The 20,496-nt window shown below is 40.2% G+C and overlaps 1 protein-coding gene across 2 annotated transcripts in view; it reads left to right on the top strand.

Moving 5' to 3' along the window:
* The window catches only part of dnm1a (dynamin 1a), a 73,468-nt gene that overhangs the window by 24,190 nt on the left and 28,782 nt on the right, over positions 1-20,496 (top strand). The window contains exons 10-16 of one of the 2 annotated variants that reach the window (XM_084745635.1): positions 1,234-1,372; positions 7,061-7,147; positions 8,356-8,426; positions 8,630-8,681; positions 10,085-10,096; positions 11,936-11,965; positions 12,307-12,420. In XM_084745635.1, the coding sequence (XP_084601761.1) occupies positions 1,234-1,372; positions 7,061-7,147; positions 8,356-8,426; positions 8,630-8,681; positions 10,085-10,096; positions 11,936-11,965; positions 12,307-12,420 (505 nt within the window). The remainder of the gene's footprint in view (positions 1-1,233; positions 1,373-7,060; positions 7,148-8,355; positions 8,427-8,629; positions 8,682-10,084; positions 10,097-11,935; positions 11,966-12,306; positions 12,421-20,496) is intronic. The other variant, XM_084745636.1, reaches the window with a different exon arrangement.

Genomic DNA, 20,496 nt, shown 5'->3' with positions numbered 1-20,496 from the left:
GCCTGTTTGTCAATCATTTGTCTCGCACTGCGATACGTGGGAGCTTCTCTGTCCTCGTTCTCGCTCTCTGTTTGCATATGGATGATGTGTGCTTAAGTACTGCATCATCTAATGAGGCCAAAAACATCAGAAAAATCATCTGAATTTATATTTGGTGCTAGCCTGTCTAAATCAGGAAACAACAGGACACAGTGAGAAGCAGGAGATATGAGATTTACAGGCTGCTTGGGGGTAACAAGTATGTGTGGTATGTAGTTTATTTCCATAATGGACAGAGAATTGTTGGTTTCTGTTACTGGTTTATACTTTATTTGGCTTATTTTAGTATTAGAGCTGATCTGAATGGCAGTTAGATGAGTGGCAGGATGTTTCAACTGTAAATAGTGAAGGCTAGATAAATAGGAAAGTTGTCAAGAAGTTAGTGACCCTAAGTCCCGCCCCTTTTTGCTCTGAGGTGCTCCAATAACAGTCAAGCAGGCTCAGGAGAGCCTCAGTCACCTTTCTCCTTTACTGTTTCCTGTGCTTAGATATGCTGCGCTCCTTTATGTTGAAAAAACCCCCACATTTTGAAGATGGATGAAAGATGTTGCTGTTAGACACCTGTAAAAGCGACGGATGTATTATGCGCAGGATACCAGGTGCAAAGATGGCGCCTATTCAGTCCAATGATAATTGGAATTTTTCTAGCCTCCAGGTTCATTTCTGCAGTGTGCGTCCCACTGAAGAAGTGTTTCTTCCGCCTGCAAATCCCTGCTTGTGGACTACATTGTCATGACAACCAATGAGATTACGTAGTTAGCATCAAATATAACTAGCTAGCTAACGGTTGATGTAGATTATCTAGCCAGTTAGAAATGTTATTAGAGCACAGAGAAAAAAGGGGTAGGACTTAGGAAGGATGAACTGAAGTGGTAGTAGTTGCTTTTCACCTTAATTAGATTTTTTTAGGGAAAATGCTGGATATCTGCTGTAGGATTTTCCAATTTAAGTGCAGATTATTTGAAATGACTTTTAATACTAGGCTGCTCTTGTGACTGTTTTTATGGCTCCATTCTCTCTGCCCTCTCTCTGTTTGTGTCTGTTTATGTTTGTGGGAAAAGCTCAGAAATGGAGCGTAATTCTTTACAATTAACACTCTTCTCTTTACCCAACCCTCCTCCCTCCTTTTTTTCTCTCCTCCATCCTTCTCTTTTTTTTTTTGGCCCTGTGGCTGGTTCTCTCTCTGTCGGGCAGAACTGGCCTCTTCACCCCGGACATGGCCTTTGAGACCATTGTGAAAAGGCAGATTGGGAAGATTAAAGAGCCTTGCACCAAATGTGTGGACATGGTCATTTCTGAGCTAGTCAATACGGTTAGGCAGTGTACCAAGAAGGTAAAAAAATTAAAAGTAAACGGTGGCTAGCACCTCTTTTTATTTTCAACCCTCATCTGCAAAGTCCCTATGCTGTTCACTCCCTGTTACTGTAACCGCCTGGCTCTCTCCAGCCCTCGCTGTTTTCTGGACAGCGAGGGGACACCTGGAGCGGCGTGGTGGGCTGCGGTATACCTGCCTGCCTGCCTGCCTGCCTACTGTACCGCTTTGGACGGGTTTGGCTGGACAGGCTGGCCGTGGTAGAAAGCTGTGCTGAAGAAAACCAGTGTGGAGGCTGAGCTGTCATCAAAATATGGTTGCCTGTAAAAGTTTAAATGTCACAGCAGTCTCAGCTCAGAACTCGAGTTTATGACTTTGATTAAAAGACCTTCTGCCAAATTGCCATATGTACCAAGCTGGGAAGCTTGCACCAGTTTTCTTTTGCTTCAAGTGAGTATCTTTTGCATGTTAACATCTGTTCACATGAGTTATTAACGTCTTTGAATAAGATGTTATCTTTTTTGCAGAAATTGCAATCCAGTTGGTGTAAGATATTCTCTTGTTATTATGATATTTTCTTTGCACATATAGTGTATCTATAAGAGAGACAGATAAGATAGAACTTTATAAATCCTGGAGGAAATTATTGTGCAAGAGATTGCCCAAAAATTACAGTAACATAAGAATAAAAACAATAGAGAAATAAACTTGAAGTGCTGAAGGAGTAAATGCTTAAACAGTGCCTAATAGAATAACAATAAAAGTAAGAGAGGTTAAGCAAAATAAGTAAACTAAAATAGAGGAGCAGTTGTGGTGCATGCACATGGTGCTGAAAAAAGTAATACTGCACTTAATATTGATGTTATTGTTCTCAGTGTCCAGTTTTGCAGTTGTCCCTCCTGCAGAAAAGACGTTTTGCTCTGTGGTGCACCTTCAGTCTACAGCTGATGGTGCTCCATGGTGCACAACTGAGAGCTGGTATTTAGTGTGGAATTATGACGCAGTTGAAGTTTTCTTTGAACCTCTCGCCCCTCTTGAGGCAGACTCTGAGCCTAGCTTTGTTGTAAACTAAAGATAATCACCACTTTTGATGGATTTGGAATTGGTCTGTACATTTACTCAAATAGTTTCTTCCTCAAGTCTTTCAAGAACCTTGAGTAAAAGACTCTTTCCACCTTTGTTTGTGTGCAAAGGCATATTTAGAGAATATGTGGCAGCCATATTGGATGACCTCAGCGTCCAGACCTCCTTGTGTGCGAGACTGAAGCTGTGCACCTGCAGCAGACAGGAGCCACGACGATCATGTTTTACTGCTTTAAAACAGGCCTCAGGGGCCGCAGCGTCGGCTGCAGAGGCCCCGTGAGTGTGGCCAAAAGAAAGATCAGTAGTCTGTGTCCAAATTGATCCACTGTGACCAAACAATTTGAACAGCGGTTGGACTGAAACAACCTGCAGGCCGTGGGATCATAAATGTTATGATTACACTCCCTCTGGAAGTCAGAGGAGAAGGAGGGATGGGTGGAGAAAGGGTCAACACCAGGAGGGATCAGGGTGTTTTGGCTGGACGTCGGGGTGCACAGCTGCGGTCTTGCGGTGCGTTGCTTGGACTTATTGGCTGGTGGAGTTGTGCAGGCTGGGATCTCTCTCTATTTCTTCCTCTTTCTCTCATCTTTTCTCTCCGTTCTTTATCTTTATTGTTCTTCATTGATAGAGAGAGACTCCAGCTCTGTCCTGTTTAAGAATGGCTTCAGGGGAAACCAAATGTCTCACTTGCATTTTCTTCCTTCTGTGCTGTTTATCCCCCCCAACCTCCGCACCTCTCCTTGTCTTTTTTCTCTTCAATCTGTCGTTTCTTCTGTTCCATCTCCAATTTTTACCTCCTTCATCTGTTTCCCTCGCCATCTGTTTTCACTCCTTTTGTTTTTATTTGTCTCACACCCTCAATTTTCTCTGTCTGCCTGTTCCTTTATGTCTTCATTTGGTGCTTTCACATCTCCTCTTTCGCCATCTTTTTTGTCTTCTTTTTTTTTTTTTAATTTTACTCCTCTCTCCCGTGCCGCCTGCCTATCCCTACAGGACGGGGCTGTTCACCCCTGACCTGGCCTTTGAGGCCATAGTGAAAAAGCAGATCCAAAAGCTGAAGGAGCCCACACTGAAGTGTATAGATATGGTAGTGAGCGAACTCACCTCCACCATTCAAAAGTGTAGTCAAAAGGTAAAATGCCACAGAGAACAAAGCCACTTTCACTATCTCTGTTAATCGCACAGGTAGGGGTAGACCGATGGCTGGGAATTTTATTCCTTCGGTGTTGATGTCAGGAGAATAATGAGTGAAAAAACAAGGCTGCCTTGCATCCTTATGGAGTTCTTATAAAAAGTGCCATTTATATATTTAAGATTATGTGATTTCTTTTGAAAAAATCCTTTGCAATTGGGAAAATTATGTTACGTTAATGTACAGCTGCATGGTTTTGTTGATTTACACTTACAGAAAATTATGTGCTGTTTAACAATGAAATGTAAATTTTATTAAAGCATTAATATGCATCCTAAGCCAGACAACTGTTTGCATAAAGAGACAAATCTAATTTAATCCTCCATGACAAATTTTAGGTTTACTCTTTATGTCCAGCAACTCTTTTTAAAACAGTGCACAAGATCTTAAGCTAATGTTAGCTAAAGGCTACATCTAAAAAGTATAAACAAAAATTAGGCATAGATAGCCTCCACCAGAAAAATAACTTTCCCGCCATTTCTGAAAACATCAGTAATCTCATCACAACTCCTGTGAATACTACCAGAGCAAGGCGTTCACTCTTCTCATGAACACGATGGCAGAATTTTTGCAGGTATAATTATGATCTTCACCATCTTACTTTAGCATGTTAGCATGCTAACATTTGCTTATTAGTGCTAAGCAAAATGTACAGCTAAGGTAGATGAAAATGTCCTCAGTTTTAAAGGTACTTGGGCAAAAACCAAAGTGTTGGACAAATACAATTTTGACAATTTACTTAAAACCTCAAACAATAACCTTCACCAAAATCAGTATACTTCAGCCTGGATTAAAGTGGTGGGTTGATCAACCAACATTAAAAACAATTGAGTCATTAGCCGCTAGCGTTGCTAGAAAGCCTCACCCTGCATACATTCAGTGTATCAAAATTAATATATTTATGTAAACTAACTCATAATAAATGTCCACTCTGGATATTTGTGGGGAAAAAAATTATAATTCAAAATACTGTAGATAAAATTTGCAGATAAAAGCATATATATCCTCAAAAGTTTGTTATTTGAGCCAGCAGATATCGGTCTATCCTTACTCCAGATCTTACTAGTCTAACCATATAACCTACATTTTAATTAAACCTTCTTTGTCATTTGTCTTCTGTCAATTATTGGCTTTATATTGACAATTTAACAAATTGTTGCCTCTTAACCTGCATGTTAGATAATTTTCTTTCATATCTGACCTCATTATGTCTAAAAATCTTTTGATTTAAAGTCTTTTTTTTTTCTGTCTTTGTCAGTATGGTGACTGATTGTGTAGTTCCACTCACTGACTAATCAACGTACTTCGAATATCTCTTTATTTCTCTTTTTATTTCTCTTTCGTCCTCTCCATCCTGTCGTCCTCTTAACCCTTTGAACCGGCTGCTTCCTCACAAAGCAAAAAAAGAAAAAAGAGAGCGTGACCTCCTTTGGATTTCTCTTCTCTGTCACACTTTTATCTTGATTTCACTTTCAGAGACATACTGTATTTAAAGATACTGTATTATAATATACAGTGTTTGGGAAAATCCACAAAGGGGTCAGTTTGAAGTCTTCCTCCATCACCCTCTCCCATCCCTCCTTCCCTGCTCCTCAGCATTGCATGTCAGTCTGAATCAATTTGTGCCTCTGCCTGCTGCCTTGATTGTAAAAAAAAAAAAAAAATCCCAAATATCTCCACTGTAAGTTTTGTGTTTCTGTGTCGGATTTTAAGACACCGAACCCTTCATCAGATTTTGACGGCCTTACACTGTCTTCAAGTTACAATGCACCTTTCCAGAACCACGAATTGTGTTGCTTTCAGTTTGCTTGAACCTTGAATACATCCACAGTTCACTGGTTTTGTTTGAAAATGTTTCGTTTTCATGGTTTTCACAATTTTGTCAGATTTGAGCGAATTCACCAAAATGTGAAAACCATAAAGTACTTCTCATCAGGTCAATAAACTAATCGTGGGACAATGAGACACTGTTAATAATTAAGGCTGTTATCTATGCTCACCAAGTTGAAAATGTCTGTCGAAAACATCTGTTGTTTTTGTCAGTTGTCGTCCTAGCAAGCTAACTCAGTGCTGACAAATCTGACTCCAGCTTTCTTTTTAATGTTTCAATCCAACTCTTTTTAAATACAAAATTGTTCTTGCATTGTAAAGGTGGGTTATTTTATTTATTTAGAGCTGAGAGAGAGAGCTGAGAAGCTAATTTTTATCTGTAGTCTGATGTCATGATACAATACAAATAGATGTCACAAAAGTACAGCGGGAGACAGCCGCTAATGTTACTCTTTTATTTTATTTTTTGATAAGATCTGATATAGTGGCGTCCAGCACTGCCCTCCATGCAGTGGAAGTTCCTGTCTGCAACATTTTCTAACCTGTAATCCAACAAAACAATGTAGTTAGCCAATGAAAGACTCCGCTTTAAAGTAATGGTAGGTTATTACTAAAGGTGTAACATTTGCAGCTTTAAGTTAGAGCAGACAAACTCACAGTTTAAACTTTTGCTCTCGTGTTTTCATTTTTGGGAAAAGCAATTTAAAAAGATCTGGCTCTTTCTGCAGCCCCCTGCGCACTGTTTCAACACCTGCTGGGCCTGGTCACGCCTGCTCAAATGTGACTGGACAATAACGCCTTTCGATCCTGTTTGCAATACTGTCAGCGAAGAACAATGTGACACATACTTACACACTGACAGTTTTAATGCCAGTAATTAGACGGGCATTCATCTCAACAGTGTGTCCCATTATTATAAAGCGTCTGTTCTTTATGGATGTTCCCTGCTTTGTAATTGGACGAAACCCAGGAAGCAGTAAATCGACTTGGGAACCAGAAAGAGTGTTGACATCCACTCGCTCACCAAACCATCTGACAGACATGAAAGATGCATTGTAACTTGCAAGAAAACAGCGTATATTTTTCTTTCTTGCGCTGTGATTTTGGTTTTGATTTTTCTTCTTTTTTCCTCACACTTCTCCAAATGTGTTTGTGTCACATTGGAGGCCCACCAATGTCTGCGTTCGTGGGTTTGCAATGAGCTCATGGAAAAAGACCCACAGTGTGCTGGGAAAAAGAATCTTTTCTGCCAGGAACATTGTTTATTCTGTGTTTGTGTGGTAATATCACAGACTTTGCACTACTCTCCTGCGTTTGTTCCATATTGGCAACAAATACACACTTTGCACATAAAATCCACTCAAATCCACCCGTTGGCCGGGGTGTGCGGAGACTAGAGCACAGTCTGGGATTAAATCCTCAAAACCTGTTTAATTATGTTTCTGTAACGTATTTTGTTGTGTTGGTGGAACTGTGTGTGGTGGTTCAGTGAGATGAGTAATGTGGTGGTTTACTGAAGCTTGTATGTAGATTTGAGAGTGTGTGTGTGTGTATGTGTGTTTGTTTTTTTTACTACCTACATACTACCTGTTCTGTGTTCACAGCTGGCTCAGTATCCCATGTTGAGAGAGGAGATGGAGAGAATCGTCACTCAGCACATCAGGGATCGAGAAAGCCGCACTAAAGGCCAGGTAACACAAAAAAAATGACTGACACACTGCAGAGGAGGGTTGGTTTGTATAAAATAAGCTTATATTTTACTAATTTTTACACACTTTCTAGAGGTTGAACACTATGTTTTTTCACAATCAATACCAGCACAGATTCTAGTAATTAAGGAAACCAGTAACTGATATTTGTAACTGATATACATTTGCATCAAAATGAAAATCAGTGTGTCATAAATAAACTTTATTACCTTGTTATAGTTAATTATAATGTGTAGTGTTTCCACTGCAAGAAAGTTCATTACTCAGGTGTTTTGAGTCAGTTTTATTTTCAGTAACTGGGAAACCTGGCATGTTGGTCGTCTTAGATACAGATTATTAGATTGCTGAGTGTTTGCAACTCCGGAAAAAATATCTGCTGGCTTATCTTCGAGATACAGCTCTGCTCGGTCCACAGAGCTGCTCCAGTCTGCAAATGTGTTCGTCTGCGGGGGTCGGACTTGATGAAAGTGGGGTTAGGAAGTGTTCGCTTCTTCTTTTTCAAACATGATTTATTTACTGCGGGTTTGTTAAACGTTTGCTGTTAAGTTCTTGGATTAATCTTGTCTTTTCTTTCTCTGCCTGCTTGTGGCACAGCAGCCTTCAGTGTTAAAGGAGTATTAACTCATGTTGTGTAACCAGTCATGTTCTAGATGGGACATTGATTTGGGGTGGCAGTACCTCAGTCTGTAGTGTGAACCGGTAGCTGGAGAGGTGCCAGTTCACCTCCTAGGGACTGTTGAGGTGCCCTTGAGCAAGTCATTGAACCCCTAACTGCGCAGGGCGCCTGACTATATGTACATGCATGTATGTATATATGCAGCCTCCTCGCTCTGACATCTCTCGGATGCATGTCTATAGGTCCTGTTCTGCATATAGTGGTATCGATGAATCCGGCAAAGTTAACAAGCTGCGGATAATCATTGCTGCTCCCTGCAGTATGAGCATGAATTTACAATTTTATACTTTTACACTTACTTATAATGTCAAGGAAGTCTAGAAAAACCTGCGCAGTTCGGCTGCTCCAGTAGTTGCGTCTAACTTCAGCTTTGGGAAAAAAACAACATTCATTTTGGTAGTTGAAGCTGACATATCATTCAGGTTTGAATGTCAGGTCAGCACACACAATGAATCTAAATTCACAAGAAGGCATCGCTAAGGAAGTATAATCAATAAATGGTCTCTCTGTTTAGGTGCTGCTGTTGATAGAAATCGAGTTGTCCTACATGAACACCAACCATGAGGACTTCATTGGATTTGCCAAGTGAGTTCATGTTTATTTTCCTCCATTATAGAGCTCATACAGTACAGATGTATGATGTCTTCAAATGCAGTCAACATGTTGACACAGTTGGAAGATGCACACATGAACATACTGAAACGATGCAGGAAAAGAAAAAGGTTTAGTTCTGTGCAGTTTGAGGTCAAAATCGAGTGATGTGCTTACCGATGTGTTTTGTTGTGCAGCGCTCAGCAGAGGATCAACCAAATGAACAAGAAGAAGACAGCTGGCAACCAGGTACTTGGACCACACTTATGTCCAGAGTAGACTGTCTCACTTGTGTCTGACAGGTTATGCTACATTTTACAGGTTATAGTACTGAGTCACCTCACTTTAAGCCACAGGAACTTGACTCCAGACTGAACTCATCCAGAGCGTTTCATCTGCTGGCCGCCTACATGACATCTGAACCTCATACAGTCTTTCCTCCAGGCTTTATTCTGTTAGCACTCAGCTCTCTGTTTTGCCCACGCTAAATGTAGCACAGCTATACAGTATCTTGTTACCCTGGCAACAGTCCATACCCTACACAATGCAGCCCCTTCCATGTTGTACACTAATGGACAACAGTTGTCGAATCTTGAAACAAGTTGTTTTTTTGGGGGGAAAGTCACGGTGACGTCAGCACAGTCTGAGGTCTGCTGCAAAATATCAGACCTCAGTTTTATCAAGATGAACCGTTGGAGGTTCCCAGCAGTTTCTGGCCTTAATAACGACGATCATAATATTAATACCAAATAGAAAACACTCTAAATATCTCTGCGAGGTTTGCACAATCCTTGAAATCCCCAATTTAATCACAGAAAATTGTTTGAAATTTTAAACCTCCATGTGGATCTCAAACTGTGCCAAGATACACACAGCGAGACACAACTGTGTGATACATCTGACGGATTTTTTCCTTTAAAAAAGTGCACCGGTGTAAATGAAATGCAAAACAAATCAGATGTTTTCAAAAATAGTCACATTCACAATCCAATTCCTTTCTTTTTTTGAAATTCTCATTTTATTGGATTAGAGATCTGCATAACCATCAAACTTTTTCTTGTTTCTTATGCATTTTCTTTTAAGATTTAAGATGAATTAAGATGAAAAATTGTAGGAGAATGCGCAGAATCCATCACACCTGTATGTGTACACATCTCTACACCCAAGCAAATAAAGCCTGTCGCTTCATTTGCTCCACATAATGTCCAACCATTTTTCTGCACTGGAATTACTGAACATGATGCCCTTTTTCATGACTTTGCACAAAACGTCTGTTAAATTTGGCACTTTTTTAAGTGCATGCTAAATAACTGACAATCAAAACCTGCAGTAACTGACTGCTGTAAATACGCCACAACATCAGATCAATAACTACACAGTGAAGATAAAATAAACACAGATATTGCATGATTTACACTCTTTTTTTGCGCTCTGAAAGCATGATCCTCCTCTATTTTTTCCCACATTTTACTGCAGTCTTACTCTTTAATCTTATTCTCTTCAGCTCTTGGTGTTTGTGTATTTTTTAAAAATCTTTCCGTGTTACGTATTTTATCTTTTCCTCTTGCTTCCTTTGAGTGATTTCTCTCTTTGCTGTGTCTCGTTTCTCTTCTTGCTGTGTTCTCTTCCTCTCTGTGGCTTTTCTGCTTCAGGATGAGATCATGGTGAGTAGTGTGTGTGCGAGTGTGTGTGTGCGTTTGGAGTGTGAGTGTATGCGTGTGTGATTCTGTGCATGTCTGCAGGTGGGCTTTATTAATGCATATGTGCTCATGTTTTAGGCTGTGCATATGTCAGAATACGTGTGTCTATATATGTTCACACTTGTCTTTTGTGTGTGCTAGATAGCGGATTCATGAGTGTGTGTGTGTGTGTGTGTGTGTGTGTGTGTATGAATGTGTGTGTTTGGATTGAGCTTCATACTAACTTCCAGTAGATGGGCAGGTGGCTGTCATGATGAGGAATGCTTGGCTGCGTCCCTTTCCTCTCTTTTTCAGCTGTGTTCTCCCTGCAGGCGCACACACACTCATGCACACGCTCATAGAGAGATCATAATAGAGCTCAATCAAGACTCGCTTCCCCTGTTATGTAATTTTCTTGTCACGGGCATCTTTCAGTCTTGTTGAAAGGCTCGGTTTGGAGACTCCAACACCGAGGCCAGTTTGCTCTGGCAGCGGAGAGACGCCCTCCAGCAGCGGTCTGAACTAGATAAAGAGAAAGTCACTCGTGTGTGCTTGAATTGCATCGCAAAAAAAAGGAGAAAAGAGCGAGATCAAAGAAAGGGAAAAGAGAAAACATTTTTATCTGCACATCTTCCCTTCAGCCCCCCCGGTTCACCCAAAGTACCAGAAGGCTCGGGGAAATGAAGACCTCCAGATATATGTCACCTCTGTAGTTGTCGGTAGTCATAACAACCACCCAGGATGGGGTCAGAGGTCGGTGCACATTATAAACAAAGCGGTGATCTTCACTTCCTGTTTACAGATGGATGTAGCTGGCCCCACAGCTTCTGTTCTCCTCATTAAACAACCGGCTGACCTCCATACTGAAAACTGTAGGACCCCTTAAAACAAAGATTTATGGACTGATGGAAAGATGCTTTGCTTTTTATTTAATCTCTCAAGTCCTGCTGGATCATCAGTGGCTTAATGATGCCAAATGCATATTCTAAATGAGACGGGGATATATAAAACTAATTACTACTGGAAGGATCAGTGACTTTTTAGCACAGAAAAAAAAGAGTAGCAACTATTTTGATAATTGATTAATTGTTTCAGTCATTTTTCAAGCACAAATGTCAAACATTTGTTGATTTCAGCTTCTTCAAATTACTGAAAGGATTAATCAGTTATCAAAATAGGTGGCAGCTAAGTTTCTTTTGACTGCGGGTCGACAACACAAAGCAAATAGACTCCTGCACGCTTTCTTCTGCGCTTGCAATCAAAGATTCAATGACAACGTTTCGGTACAAGGAGCATCATCAGGATTATTTTCAGGTCGTCATCAAGTATTTCTTTTTTTCCTTATCCAAACAATCGAAATGTTTTCTACTCACATAAATCCATGATTTGGTGTCAGTGTGCAGGCCTCACTCTTTTTAATTTTGAGCAATACAGATAGTTATTTTACTCTGTTTAAGTCTATAGTTCTAATCTTATAGATATAGATATAAATATATAGATAGAATTTAAGAAATGTAAAATATTTGGACTGGATTTTGATCAGTTCAGCCCTTCTTTTTTCTCAAAAAGCACATACAGTATGAAACAGTCGGTCTGCTGCATTTCACTGCATGGCCTCCTAAAGGTTTGACATGGGCCACTCTTGTTGTAGCCTCCCCCTGACTCCCCCCGGCCCCCACCCTGCTTGCTGCCCCCCCCCTCGCTGCCGTCCCAGCAGCCAGCTGTAATGTGCTGGTACTTGACCCACCTTGTGTATTTGGCCTTCTTACTAAATGCCCTGGCGTTGGCGTAGCTTTGTAACCTTCTCTCCACATTCTCATTCAGCCGGAGAGAGGAGTTAACGATCGGTACAAGGTAAATAACACACCATGTGACGTACTGTGTGTGTGTGTAGTGTCTGTACGGTGGAGAGAATGTAAGAATGTAAAGCGGAGAAGAGAAAAAAAAGAGTGTGAGGAGGAATGTGTTCAGTCATGTAGGTGAGCGTCATCCTGATGTTGTTTTGTGGCAGTTGCTTCTTATTTCCACTAGAAGCAGTGACATTACATTTTACTGTGCTGCCACGTACGTGTTAGTGTAGGTACCTATGTGTGTGTGTCACATACACAAGCTGACTAGTACAGTGTTAATTTTGCCTGCTGTGTGTTATTCATCATCCCTTTTCCTTTCTGCCTGTGTGTGTGCGTCTGTCTCAGGTGATCAGGAAGGGCTGGCTGACCATCAACAACATCGGCATCATGAAGGGAGGAGCCAAGGAGTACTGGTTTGTCCTCACCGCCGAGTCCCTGTCCTGGTACAAAGATGACGAGGTGAGACGCTGGTCACGCGTGAAGACTTTCTGATCGAGTCCCTGTTAGCGCTCAGAGCTGCAGACTTCATGTCTCGAACCTGACGATGATGTGAGTCATCGGTCCGAGAGCTGCCTGTCAAATCTTTAAAGCATCAGTCAAACTGTCAACTGGTATTTATCAGCTTTTCAGCAAAGAACAAAGCAACATAAAAAAAACCTGGTGAAGTAATATGACAGCAGTACACTAAGTAACTTGTTGTAGATCAGGAACACTTGGAAGAAAAACACTTCATTTGTTTTTTTTTTTTCTTTTTCCACAACACGGTATAAAGAAATAGACAAATAGAGACGACAAAACAGAACAAAATAAAACAAAAAGCTCACAGAAGAAGGTGCACATGTACACGTCAATCCTTACAGTGACTGAAATGTCCACAAGTAAATTATACACATTTTAAATACATTTAACTGAAATACTAGAAAATGTTTGCTTTTGGGATTATAAGGAGGCAAAGCAGAACAGACTGATACAGGATTTCTTTAGTATCAATATTCATCATTGAGATTTTAAAAAATCCAATAATAGATAGCAGATATTCTTTCTTTTATATGATTATATATTATAAACAGTGTTTTGGTACTGTTGCCTTTAATGTGGCTGGTGTTTGACCAAAGTACACTGTATGCAGTAAGTGGGACATTTTACAGGTAAAAATAATTAGAATACAAAAAGTATTGACCTTTCAGGGGCTCTCTACATTTGTGTTATGCAAAATTTAATGATGACTAAATATCATCTGGTAGCGTGGCGTCGCTGTTAGTGTTGTCTGACTGAATCCAGGAGCTATTAGAAAACTTTTTTTTTTTCTTTTTGGTGCATTCAGGGTTTGTAGAAAGCAGCAAAAACACATTTATTAAAAAAAGGCATGTTTGGAAAAACAGTTGAACCTGATTTCACCACCATCCCTGCAGTGCAGAGACTTTTACTGGCTGAATTGTCATATTGAATTGTAGCCCCCCTGACTGTTGTGAAATCTTATGATTGGACTGTAGCTGTGTTCTCCACTCAAAAGCTGCATACACTTTAGATTTTATCTGAGTTTTCAGAATATGATTAAATCAACTTTCTGATGCAGATACCTGAAATTTGGATGGTTTATGACCAAGTTACACTGTATGTAGTATGTGGGACATTTTACAGGTGAAAATACAAAAAGTATTGATCCTCCAGGGTCTCTCTACGTTTGTGTTCTGCAATTTAACGATAAATGAAAATAAAATCAGCCGAGTGATTTATCATCTGGTAACGTGGCGTCGCTGTTAGTGCTGTCTGACTGTATCCAGGAGCTATTAGAAAACTTTTTTCTTTTTGGTGCATTCAGGGTTTGTAGAAAGCAGCAAAAACACATTTATTAAAAAAAGGCATGTTTGGAAAAACAGTTGAACCTGATTTCACCACCATCCCTGCAGTGCAGAGACTTTTAATGGCTGAATTGTCATATTGAATTGTAGCCCCCCTGACTGTTGTGAAATCTTATGATTGGACTGTAGCTGTGTTCTCCACTCAAAAGCTGCATACACTTTAGATTTTATCTGAGTTTTCAGAATATGATTAAATCAACTTTCTGATGCAGATACCTGAAATTTGGATGGTTTATGACCAAGTTACACTGTATGTAGTATGTGGGACATTTTACAGGTGAAAATACAAAAAGTATTGATCCTCCAGGGTCTCTCTACGTTTGTGTTCTGCAATTTAACGATAAATGAAAATAAAATCAGCCGAGTGATTTATCATCTGGTAACGTGGCGTCGCTGTTAGTGCTGTCTGACTGTATCCAGGAGCTATTAGAAAACTTTTTCCTTTTTGGTGCATTCAGGGTTTGTGGAAAGTAGCAAAAACACATTTATTTTAAAAAAGGCATGTTTGGAAAAACAGTTGAACCTGATTTCACCACCATCCCTGCAGTGCAGAGACTTTTAATGGCTGAATTGTCATATTGAATTGTAGCCCCCCCTGACTGTTGTGAAATCTTGTGATCGGACTGAAGCTGTGTTCTCCACTTGAACGCTGCATTTTGTTTTTTTATGCTTTGTATTTTATCTGATCAGAAAACGAATACAACAACTATAGACATTCAATATGATCAGAAAATGACAATTAGAACTACAAATTAATGCGTAGCCATGTAAAACACTGTAAATGAATATGAAATGAAAATGAAAACATATAGAAATAGTTTAATGTAAATACATACAAAGTAAAACTAAGTTACTAAGAATAGATTGTAGTTAAATAAAACTAAATGCACACACGCACACAAAGTGATGCTGTGAATGATGTTCTATAGTAGAGCAGAGTTCTCCCTACAGATGTAGAACATTACATTTTGTTGTGAGAGCTGCACAACCTGAGACATCACCACCTGCGGCTGAATCGCGCAAAGACTTTGCATTTCTTTGTAACAACAACAACAATATTTTCCAACAAATTACGACACAAAGAGAATTATTTCAGTTGGATCGGGATGTTTATTCTCCACGAGCTCCAACCAGAGACATTCAGAGTTTTGTTTCCACTTTCTGGTCCAAAATTCATTCCAGCTCATCCCGCTGGCAAAAATGACTGTTGGTCCTCCGCACGCCGACAAGATTTGACCCGGCGTGCTTTGTTACTGGACCCGGCTGGTCAGAGCGGTGTCCCATGATCCTTTGCAGAACTATTAGGAGCTAGCCACAGTCTCGCTGTCTCCAGGCCTTAGCCACAGCCGCTCTGCTCGCTGACATAAGTGTGTGTGTGTGTGTGTGTGTGTGTGTGTGTGTGTGTGCAGAGTTGAGTGGGCCCTTTACAAAAAAGTAAGGACCCCCCAGTATGTCAGACACCGAAGCTGGCACACACATGTGCATACCAGAGCCCCCTGCCCTGCCCTGTTCCCAATTACACACACACACACACACACACACACACACACACACACACACACACACACACACACACACACACACACACACACACACAAGCTGCTTCTAATAAACTTACTTCATTTCAAAGACGGGGCACGGAGCGAGAGCAGGACTGGATTGTAGGGGAGGAGGAGAGGGGAGGAGGCAGGAGTGTCTCTTGTTAGCTGGTTAGCAGCAGGAGTAACGAGGACCATGTGAGGGGAGAGAAAGTGGGGAGAAGAGGTGAGGGTGGGGGCACAGAGGGGGGAGAAAGGGCCGGGGCTTTGCTTTTATATCCTCTCTTCCTACCTTTTTCCTCTCCGCATTTCCCATCGCTCCCTCCTGCATCCTCAGGTTTATCCCCAAACCAGGGGAAACTCTTCTTCACCCCCCCTTCATCTGTCTCTCCATTCTTTCTCTGTCTCAACTTTTCCTTGTCACCCTCTGACCCCTCCCTCCGTCTCCCCCTCGTTTCTTGTACTGTATATTTATTTGAACATTAAGCAGCGAGGGTGCGGGGAGACCCAAAACCAACACACTGTGCTGGTGTTAAAGCTCGGCACCGAGGCCGAAGGGCACTGCAGCGCTGCAAATTATTTAGAAAAAAAGAGAAACTTTCCATTTTGTTTTCTGCCTAAGCTGAACATTTTTACATAGTCCAGTCACACATGCACACGCAGAAGGTTAGAGTTCTCATGAGGGCTTGTACTCACATGTGCACCTGGATGGACTCTCGCCAAAATACACACGGTTGAGAAAAAGTTGGAAACAGTTTTATGTTTAGATTTTAAAAAAAAAAAGAAAAGAAAAAGTATGTCTGCCTGCAGAGAAAAAACGTTCTTGTGCATCTTTTTGTGTATTTTTTTTAACTTAAATTTTTATTGCTGATTTCAACTTTTGTACATAAACGTAAATAGAAACAGAATGCAATGATTTGCTCGTCAATACATTAAAGACCAGATGTTCCATGTTTAAACTGATAAACTTTATTATTTTTTGTAAATGTACACTCATTTTGGATTTGATGCGTGCAACACATTTCTGAAAAGTTGGCACAGCGGCAACAAAACACTTGGAAAGTTGTGCAAAACACCTATTTGGAACATCCTGCAGGCAAACAGGTGGAAGTTATGAACGTCGTATCCTCCAGGCCAAAGAGGAAAAGGACCATCCAGATTGTTACCAACACAAAATTCAAAAGCCAGCATCTGCGATGGTGTGCGATTGTGTTGGTGCCCGTGGCATCATGGGTAACTGTCACATCTGTGAAGGCTCCAGTGATGCTGAAAGGTACATCACAGGTTTTGGAGGAACATATGCTGCCTGCCGTCCGTCTGCAAGACGATGTCAAGACACATTCTGCATGTGTTACAGCAGCGTGGCCTCGTAGTAAAAAAGTTAAGGTGCAAGACTGACCTGCCTGCAGTCCAGAACTATCCTCTATTGATTATTATGATTATGATTATGATTATTATTGTTGAGCGCAAAATATGACAACAGAGACCCTGGACTGTTGAGCACCTGAAGTTGTATATCAAGCAAGAATGAGAAAGAAATTCAACTTCAAAACTTTTAAAAATCAATTTATGTCTTCAGTTCACAAACACTGACTGAGTGCTGTTCAAAGAAAAGCCGATGTATCACAGTGGTAACCGTGATCCTGTCCCAACTTTTTTGGACCATGTTGCAGGCGTCAAATTCAGAATGAGTTCACATTTACAAAAAAAGAATGAAGTTAATCTGTTTGAACACAGTGTAACTTGTCTTTGTACTGTATTAAATTGATTATAGGTCACAAAGTTTTTGCAAATGATTGCATTTGGTTTTTATTTATGTTTTGCACAACATCACAATTTTTTGGGAATTGGTGTTTGTACATTTTAGCAGGCCTTTAATTCTCACAAAATCAATCAATCAACTAAATCAAGTTGGTCCTTTTCTTGGTCTTTGTTGCTGTTCTTGGTTCTGAAAAATGTCCGTTTTCTTCCACTTTTCTTGCAGCTGTGTTTCCTGCAATCTCAGATGATGTGTCAGTTTTTCCATTATGCAGACTATCTTGATCCATTGCTCCGGGCTAGAAAGGTCCATTTTATCACATTTCCTTGCGATAGCTTTTTTTTTTTTTACTGGCTGTTAACAATATTTTGACCAAAATGCCTGTCGCTTATTCTTTTGTTCTCCTTAGTAATTTTAAATTTACAGACAGAGTACTGTGAAGCTCAAAGGGATATCATACCTCAGTATTTTTTTCATATTTTTGATATTCTGTGGCTTTTTTGTGCAGTTTTAAATTTACATATGACACATTCGCATGTTTCTTTACACCAACTCGCAAAACAGCGCAGTGCCGTTTTATTGACTGCCTCTCGTCATGGGGAAAACCCTTGCCGCAGCCTGGTAACACACACACACACACACTCACAGAAACACACATGCACACACCACCCCCAGACACTAATAATAACTTTCAACCCAACTAGTGGTGCCAGGATGTTTTGGTTAGTGTGCATGTGTGCGTAAATGTGTGTGTGTGTGTGTGTGTGTGTGTGTGTGTGTGTGTGTGTGTGTGTGTGTGTGTGTGCCTAGAAACCTTCTGGTCTGTATTACCACAGGACATGCCAATTCTTTGAATCAGGCTGCTCTGTAGCTCAAAGCCTCCCAAAGCAGAGAAAGAGGGAGGGAGTTCTGAATGAGGGAAAAATGGTTGAAAAGAAAACATAAAAAAAAAAAAATGTACATAAAAAAAAGACCCACATGACTGTGATTTTATAGACTGTGATGTTCATGTATCCTTATTAGAGGTGGAAAAATTACACAGTTTGTTTACGCAAGTAGAAGAACAGATACTTGTGTAAAAAAAAAAAAGTACTGATTCAACTTATTTACTGCAGTAAAATTGAAAAAGTACAGGCTCTGAAATGTACACAAAGTATAAAAGTAAGAAGTTTCTACAGGCTGATTCTGTGCAAAGTTAACTGCACCACGGTTGAGTCTTCCTCTCTTCTCTGATTTGTTGTGTTACATCTGACATGCGTGATATGCACTGATGGATACACCAAGGAATCGTCTTTTCTACGCTGTAAAAAAAACACATGGGGCTTTCAAAACAAGTTTTATTTATTCAAGGCAATTAAACTAATTTTCGGAACACTTCAGAACTTCTAAACACGAGTTCCTAACCTGGAGACTCTTGACTTGAAGTGATAAGTTGAATGAACTGAACAGAACAGAGCTCAGTCAACTTTGTGAATTAAGTTTATAAAGAAACGTCATCAGCATTTTAGCAAACTTCCCATCATACATCATGTGAGAGTTCAAACTCTCCTGAGACCCTTATTTTTTTATAGTTTGAAGAAAATATATATGACAAAAACTTACTGTGTGTCTCCAGTACGCTTTAAGATAAGACGTTGTTGTTTGTTTTAAACCATAAGAAAGGTGAGTATTGAATTCATTCCCTTCCCCTTAAAGTCTAATAAAATAATCTGTGTGAAATGAAGAATTGACTCTTCTATAGAAAAAGAAATTTGTTTGTAATGTTCATCAGTATGACTGAATATCTTAAGCTTAACAACTGAATTAATATGTTTAAGTTTATTTGACTAGAAAAGTTGTTTTGAATTAACTTAGTAAGGAGTAGAAAGTACAGATATTTGTGTTAAAATGTAGGGATTAAAACTAAAGAGTTGTCTGAAAAATAAATAATCAAGTAGAGGACAGATAGGTGAAAACTTGTAAATTGTACTATGACAATAACAAGCGATGATGAGTCCTCCACTATAAGATGATCGGCTTTTTATTCTGATTTATATCTGACAATGTAACGCTTATCCCGTTATCCTTAAACCAGAAGCCCACTGCTGTAGTGGCTGCCTGCCTTCTGCCTGCCAGACTTCATTAAGATATTGTTCAATTTAATCGTTATAAACAATTACTCCCTCTAAAAGATTATTATTAAAAAAAGACACTTGCTCATTTGGCGAACATTCTGCATTAATTTGAACTCTAATTAACACAAAACGGGCAAAGAAAACCACAAATTTATGACCCAGAATTGAAATTTCAAAGGAAGAAACTGCAGCTGTAGTTTTGTTTCATCTTAACATGTTTGCTTAATCTCTGATGACATGTTGTGGTCATTATTACAGAATATGTTACAGCTTTAACAACAGTGATAAAGTATTTGTCCTTTTAATCATTATAATCACAATTGTTGTATTTACACTTTGAGATATTTTCACTCACTGTGTTGCACAAAGACGCACACAGATAAGATCCTCCAGTGGCTGTAGGATGTGTTTTCTTTGGGTGACCCTTTTGGCTTTTTATGTGTGTGTGTGTGTGTGTGTGTGTGTGTGTGTGTGTGTGTGTGTGTGTGTGTGTGTGTTTGTGTGTGTGTGTGTCTGCATGGGTTTCCCTGCTCCTGTTGTAAAGCTGCCAGAAAGCCAGACTCGCCTGGTGATCCCAGCTGTAAACATCCTGGGGGGAAACAGCAGACTGCAGCTTTCAACACACTCACCAGAAACATGTCTGCTATACTATACTGTGAGTGTGTGTGTGTGTGTGTGTGTGTGTGTGTGTGTGTGTGTGTGTGTGTGTGTGTGTGTGTTTGTGCACGCTCCCGGGCCTGCGACATGATGGCAGGGCTCTAAATGGAAACAGGTTGGTTTGCGGTTTTCATTCCTGCAGACGATGCTCTGTGATGGGACACCGTGTGAACGTTCCTGCCCTCTGCTTTGCTTTTGTGTACTCGAGCGGGAGAGATGGAGTTCAAAATGGCAACGCTGCGGCTTCGCTTTATCAAAGACAGGCGGGCTGGAAGACAAACTGCGGCCCCCGGTGAAGGTAGAAAGGAAAACATAATGGAAAAAACGAGACAGGGGGTCTAACTAAACTCGTAACACTTCACATGACGTCACCTACAAACACTAAAACCGCAAACATTTTTTTTGTCTCTTTTTTGGGGAGAGCTATACAAAGACTCGTAAAAATGGCAGATAGACAATGACAGAGTGGCTGCTCTTTCAACATTTTTGTATGGTGGCTTCCTGCCTCTCTGCACATTACATGGTCATTTGAGGTAAAGCAGCCACAAGTTGATGCAGGGAAGGCAAGGACGTAATTGTACATTTTGGTCAGGAGTGCAGCAGCG

The sequence above is a fragment of the Lutjanus erythropterus genome, chromosome 20 (genome assembly GCF_056507025.1).
Source record: "Lutjanus erythropterus isolate fLutEry1 chromosome 20, fLutEry1.hap2, whole genome shotgun sequence".
Lineage (NCBI taxonomy): Eukaryota > Metazoa > Chordata > Actinopteri > Lutjaniformes > Lutjanidae > Lutjanus > Lutjanus erythropterus.
This window is presented reverse-complemented; position numbering and strand designations above follow the sequence as displayed.